The sequence below is a fragment of the Propithecus coquereli genome, unplaced genomic scaffold (genome assembly GCF_000956105.1).
Source record: "Propithecus coquereli isolate 6110/MARCELLA unplaced genomic scaffold, Pcoq_1.0 Scaffold56, whole genome shotgun sequence".
Taxonomy (NCBI): domain Eukaryota; kingdom Metazoa; phylum Chordata; class Mammalia; order Primates; family Indriidae; genus Propithecus; species Propithecus coquereli.
The window spans coordinates 7,374,149-7,381,400 of NW_012151507.1; the positions used below are offsets into that span (position 1 = coordinate 7,374,149).

Here is a 7,252-nt window from a genome sequence, read left to right on the forward strand (position 1 = left end):
ATGCATCTTATTAGTAGTGAAACTTAAGTTCAAACCCGGGTCTATTTGACTTCAAAATCCATGTTTTACCATTAGTCTAGGCATTCATCCCACATATATTTATTGAATATCTACTGTGTATCAGGTACAATATAATTTCTGTTTGAAATCATCACTTTCCTTGCCCTTATGGATGAGACAAATATTCAACAAATAAATATAAAAATAAATGTGTAATTACATTATGGTAAATATAGTGAAGGGAAAGGACAGGGTATGATAAGAATCTTTTGATGGGAAACTTAGTTAATATTGAGGAGGGTCTGGAAAACCTCTTTGTAGAAATAATATTTGAGGTATGGATCCAAGATGGCTGGAAAATAGCAAGGAGTAGGAGAAAACCTATATTGACAGAGAGGAAATGATGTCCTAAGGCCTTGAATTGGGAAAAAGTTTAAAGGGTTCAAGGAGCTGAAGCCAGGCAAGAGTGGCTGGGATGTAGCAACAAACTATATGTGTGAAATGAGACTAGGGAGAGAGGCAGGGACCAATTTATCCAGGACTTTGTATTCCATGCTAGGGTGGTGAATTGACAGTTGCCTTAAAGTTCCCTTCTAAAAAAAGTGTCGTTTAGACTGCAGACTGTTCATAAGGTAAAAACTTTACTTCCATGATTAGTTAATGGGTATAACTGATATTTCTTTACCTCAGTATGAGGTTGTCAGTTTTAAGAATCTGGCATCACTTGCTTATCTGTCTGTCCTAGAATCTGAGGTGTCTTAGGTTTTTCTGGTAAAAAGAAACTGAGTTTTCCCAAAATGGTTAGTAGGTTTCAATGTATTGGTTAAAATAACACTAGAGTAATCTACATTTAGAATATCATGTGAAGAACAATGCACTGTAAAAGTTTTTTCAACCTCAGACATACTGTAGATCAAACATAACATGTTTCTTTTCATTTCAGCTCTTTTGAATGAGCCATTGAAATACTATCTTTCAACGTTTCCTTCAAATATCTAATATTTCAAATATTGTTATATCTTTTTCAGTCTGAGGGAAAGGGCCATACCAATGCTGGAGATGCAATATATGAGGTGGTGAGTCTACAGCGAGAGTCAGACAAGGAGGAACCAGTCACTCCCACTGGCGGAGGGGCTCCAATGTCACCCCAGGAGGATGAAGCAGAAGAAGGTAAGAAGTAAAACTTACTCAGTTTCCTCTATTTATATGGCTGCTTTACTTATGATCTTCAAAGGGGTGTCTATGTATGTGTGTATGTGTTTGTGTGGGTGTGTGCATGCATGCAAGAGTGGGGAGGGGTGGTGGTTTTCCTAATTTCTGCCACTCTTAGGCTAGCTTCTGCTAGAGACTAGATGTAAAAGGAAATTTGATTTATTTTGTTCCTTGGTTACATAGTCTCCAGTGCCCCTTATACAACTATTTAAATTTGACAGCATCGCTTTGCTGTTTTTATTTCCTATTTGATTTCAAGTATTTTTGAAGTGTTTAATGAAAAGTTTCACATTCTCTCAAGTGTGTTTAGAATTTCAGTGGTATGTATTACTTCTCATTTGACGTTACTTAGTTCTGATTTGTTTTTTGTTGTTGCTGTCCCCCTTGCCACTCATTTTTTGACTTAGCACGATATCGGCTTTGTTTACTACATTGGGGCTGCTGAAAGATGATAACCAACCTCACAAGAGTCACATATCATTTGGCTCTATGCTCAGTACTCTTTTTATACAAAGTTGAGCTCAATGGCAGATGTTTACTTTAAGCTCTTGTATTATCTGCTTGTAGGCTATGGTTTATTAATAGTAGATTTCTGAATTTATATCATTTTTGATAAAAGTTTCTTAGAATTCTCAGTCTTCCTCTGTATGAAACCATTTCCTTCTTTTATTGCCATAAAAATAATAGTTATTTCAAACTAATATTTATTGAACACTGACTATATACTAAAATCATTCTAAGTGTTTCAAATGTGTTAACTTATTTAATTCTTATAATCCTATGAATACTCATATTAACTTGGCATTAGGGGTGAGAAACTGAGACATAGACAGCCCAATCACTTGCTTAAGGTAACTCATCTAGAAGTGACAAAGCTGAGATCTGAACCCAGGCTATCTAATTTTAACATTCGTACTTGTTATGACATTATGCTGTCAAGTTAGCCAAGCACATAAAACACATAAGCAACTCACTTTTTAAAACTAAGGTAAAAGTCATGTAACATAAAATTAACCATTTAAAAGTGTAAAATTCAGTGGCATTTACACATTCCCAGTTTTGGTAGCCATCATCTCTATCGGGCTTGAAAACATTCATCACCCAAGAGGAAAGACCATACCCATTAAGCAGACACTCCCTGTCCCTTCCTTTCCTTAGCCTCTGGCAACCACTAATCTGCTTTTTGTCCCTATAGATTTACCTATACTGGATAATTTATATGTATGGAATCATATAAAATATGACCTGTGTCTGACTTCTATCACTTAGCATAGTGTTTTTGGGGTTCTCTCACATTGACAGATGGTATAGCACGTATCAGTATTTCATTCCCTTTTACGGCTGAATAATATTTAATCGTGTAGGTTTACCACATTTTGTCTATCCATTCATCTGTTGATGGGTACTTAGATTGATTCCATACCTTGGCTATTGTGAATAGCTGCAATAAACATGAGAGTTCAGGATTTTTTTTTGACATACTTATTTCATTTCCTTTGGATATATACCCAGTAGTGGATTGCTGGATTATATAGCAGTCCCAGTTTTAATTTTTTGAGGATCCTCCCCACTGTTTTCCATAATAGCTATGCTAATTTACATTTCCACCAACAGTATATGAGTTCCCCTTTTTCCACATCCTCAACAGCATTTATTATTTTTTTGTCTTTTTGATAATAGCCATTCTAACTGGGGTGAAGTGATTCTCATTGTGGTTTTGATCTGCATTACCCTCATGATTAGTGATGTTGAGCATCTTTTCGTATACCTGTTGGCCATTTGTAATTCTTTTGAGAATTGTCCTTTTGGGTCTTTTGCATATTTTTTAATGGGGTTATTTGTTGTTGTTTTTGCTATTGAGTTTTGTGAGATCCTTATATATATTGGATATTAACCCCTTATCAGGTGTTTGGTTTGCAAATATTTACTCCCATTCCATGGGTTTTCTTTTACTCTGTTGATTGTTTCCTTTACTGTGCAGAAGCTTTTTATTTTGATGCAATCCCATTTGTCTATTTTTGCTTTTGGGGTCACATACAAAAAATCATTGCCCAGACCAATGTACTGGAACTTTTCTCCATGTTTTCATCTAGTAGTTTAATAGTTTCAGATCTTATATTTAAGTCTGTAATCTGTTTTGTTTTTGTTTTTGTATACAGTGTGTGAGATAAAGGTCTAATTTCATTCTTCTGCATGTGTGGATATCCAGTTTTCCCACCACTATTTTACAGTCCTTACTCCATTGTGTGTTTGTCACATTTGTTGAAAATCAGTTGGCTGTAAATGTGTGGATTTATTGCTAAGGTCTTTATTCGATTTCATTGGTCTATATGTCTGTTTTTATGCCAGTCTCATGCTCTTTTGATTACTATAGCTTTGTAGTATATTTTGAAGTCAGGTAGTGTGATGCCTCTAAACTTTGTTCTTTTTGCTCAGTATTGCTTTGGCTATTTGAGGTTTTTTGTGATTCCATGTGAGTTTTAGGATTGTTTTTTATATTTCCGTGAAGAATGTTATCGTTATTTTAATAGAGATTCCATAGAATTTGTAGATTGCTTTGGGTAGTACTATGGACATTTTAACAATATTAATTCTTCCAATCCATGAAAACAGGATATCTTTCCATTTATTTATATCTTCTTTAATTTCCTTCATCAGTATTTTTTAGTTTTCATTGTAGAGATCTTTCTTCTCTTTGGTTAAATTTATTCCTAAGTTTTCAATTTTCTTTTACCCATCATAAATGGTTTTTTTTCTTGATTTCTTTTTCAGATAGTTTGCCATTTGTGTACAGAAACACTGCTTATTTTTGTGTGTTGATTTTGTATCCTGCAATTTTACTGAACTCATTCGTTCTAATGGTTTTTTTGGAGGAGTATTTAGGGTTTTCTATATTATAAGGTCATGTTGTATGCAAACAGGAACAATTTAAGTTCTTCCTTTCCAATTTGGATGCCTTTTATTTCTTTCTCATGCCTAATTTCTGCGATGAGGAATTCCAGTGCTTTCAGTCTTTCTATTAAATAGTAGTGGCAAGGGTAGGCATCCTTTTCTTGTTCCGGATCTTAGAGCAAAACCTTTCAACTGTGCCTTATGATGTTAGATGTGAGCTTGTCATAAATGGCCTTTATTGTTCCGACATTCCTTCTATACCTAATTTGTTGAGGATTTTTCCTATGAAAGGATGTTGAATTTTGTCAAATGCTTTTTCTGCATTTATTGAAATGATTGTATGATTTTTGTCATTCATTCTGTTGATGTGATATATTTATTGATTTGCATATGTTTACCCATCCTTGCATCCCTAGGATGGATCCCACTTGATTATGGTGAATCATTTGTTAATTTGTGATCTTTCTGTCTTTTTGATGTAAGCATTTAAGACTATGAACTTCCGCCTCAGCACTGCTTTTTCTACATCCCAGAGATTTTGGAGTCTTGTATCCTCTTTTTCGTTTAGTTCAGAAAATCTTTTTATTTTCATCATAATTTTGTCATTGACTCAAGGATCGTTTAGCTGCAGATTGTTTAATTTTCATGACTTTGTGTAGATTTGAGAGTTCCTCTTGGAATTGATTTCTAGTTTTATTCCACTGCGGTCTGAGAAGATACATGGTATGATTTTGATTTTATTCAATTTGCCGAGATTTGTTTTGTGGCCTAACATATGACCTGTCTTGGAAGATGTCCCATGAGCTGATGAGAAATATATGTATTCCATGGTTTTGGGGTAGAATGTTCTATAAATGTGTGTTAGGTTCATCTGTTCTAAAATCTTAAGTCCAGTGTTTCTCTGTTGATTTTCTGTCTCAATGATCTGTCTGGTTCTGTCAGTTGAAGTCCCTGGCTGTTATAATGCTGTTATTTAGAATTTGTTTTATGAATCTGGGAAATCCTGTGTTACTTGCATATTCATTTAGGATTGTTATATCTTCTTGCCAGATTGTTCCCTTTATCATCATATAATGACTGTCTTTGTCTTTTCAAACCATTGTTGACTTAAAGTCTATTTTATCTGATATGAGAAGAGCTACTCCTGATTGCTTTTGGTTTCCATATGCATGGAATATTTTATTCCATCCCTTTACCTTGAGTCTGTGAGAGTCCTTGCTAGTTAGATGGGTTTCTGGGAGATAACAAATGATTTGGGTGTGTTTTTTTCATCCAGTCAGCCCATCTATATCTTGTAAGAGGAGCATTAAGACCATTTACATTCAACACTAATATTGATAAGTTTTTTTTTATTTTTGTTCAGTTCTTTGGAATTTGCCACACTGTCGTGTCACCTGAGAATAAAAAATTTTATTTTTTCCTTATCAATCTGCATACCTCTTATTTTATTTTCTATGTGTCTTACTGCATTTGCTGGGCATTCCAGTATAATGTTTAATAGGAGTGGTGAGAGGGGACGTTCTTGATCTCTTCCTGATCATTGGGGAAAAAGCATCTGGTTTCTTGCCATCAAGTATGATGTTAGTTGTGGGGTTTTTGTAGATGTTCTTTATCCAGTTGAGGAAGTTCTCTATTTCTGCGTTGAGAGTTTTTATTGTGAATGAGTATTGGATTTTGTCTAAAGCTTTTATTGGTATGATCATATGTTTTTTCTTCCTTAGCTGTGGATGTGCTGGAGTATATTAATTGATTTTTGAATGTTCCTCTGTGGTTATCTAGTCAGGACCCTCTACTTTCTTGTGCAGTGATTTCCTCTGTAAACAAAAGTCTTGGATTACTCTAAGTATATGTCTATTTTGCTCCAATATCTGGGCTACCAATTGTAATCCCTTCTTTCAGCTTTTTCAGTCTCCAAAATAGGGCATTTGACTGATTTTTATCTAACAATTTTGATGTGTTTTGATACAGTACCACTAAAAATAAACTTTATGAAGGTATAATTTACATACAAGAGAATAAGCCTATTTTGAGTGTATAGTTCATTGAGTTTTGAAAAATGTATATATCTATATAACCACCATCATAATTATATAAAACATTTTCATCACCCCTGAAAACTTTTCTTGTCCCTTTATAGTTTATCCTTTCTCCTCACTTGTGGTCCCTGGCAACCACTGATTTCTTTTCTGTCACCGTAGTTTGCCTTTTCTAAACTTTCATATAAATGGAGTTATTTAGTACATAGTTGTTTGTATCTGGCTTCTTCACATAGCATAATGCTTTTGAGATTTATCTACGTTGTATCAGTAGTTGGTTCCTTTTTATTGCCGAGTAATAATCTCTTGTATAGATATGTTGAAATTTGTTTGGTCACCAGTTAATGGACCTTTGCGTTGTTTCTAGCCATTGGCTATCATGAATAATGCTGCCATATATATTAGGTCACATTCTTTGACAAATATATGCTTTCATTTAACTTTAGGAGTGGACTGGCTGGATCTTATGGTAAGTATATGCTTAATTTTATGTGAAACCACCAAGCTACTTTTCAAAGTAGCTGTACTGTTTTACATCCCTGTCAGCAACATATTTGTCAGTTGCTCTATAGCCTTATCAACATTTGGCATTGCCAGTTTTGAAAATTTGAGCTATTCTAGTGGATGTGTTGTGGTATATTGTGGTATTAGTTTGCATTTTCCTAATGACTAATGTTATGCATCTTTTTATGTGATTATGTTCCATTTGTATATCTTCTTGGCCAAGTATCCAGTCAAATATGCTGGTCATTTTTAAACTGGGCTATTTGTCTCACTGATTTATAAGAGTTTTTTTTTAATGTATTATGGATAAAAGTCCATTATCAGATATATCTTGCAAATATTTCTTATATTCTGTGGTTTGCTTTTCCATTTTCTGAACAATGTTTTTTGAAGGGGAAAAGTTTAATTTTTATGAAGCCCAATTTGCCAATTTTTTTTCCTGTTTGATTTATACTTTTTGTGTTTGTCTAATAAATCCTTGCCTAACTCAATGTCACAAACATTTTTTTCCTTTTTCATGGATTATGTTTTTGTCATTGTATCTAAAATTTATAAACAAACTCAAGATCATGTAGATTTTCTGCTATGTTTTCTTCTAGAAATTTTAT

General features: G+C 33.9%; 1 protein-coding gene across 1 annotated transcript in view; it reads left to right on the plus strand.

The window, feature by feature from the left end:
• Positions 1-7,252, plus strand: part of LOC105821147 (rab GTPase-activating protein 1-like) — a 592,862-nt gene that overhangs the window by 24,962 nt on the left and 560,648 nt on the right. Inside the window, exon 2 of the mRNA XM_012657785.1 lies at positions 1,029-1,170. Coding sequence (XP_012513239.1) covers positions 1,029-1,170 — 142 coding nt within the window. The remainder of the gene's footprint in view (positions 1-1,028; positions 1,171-7,252) is intronic.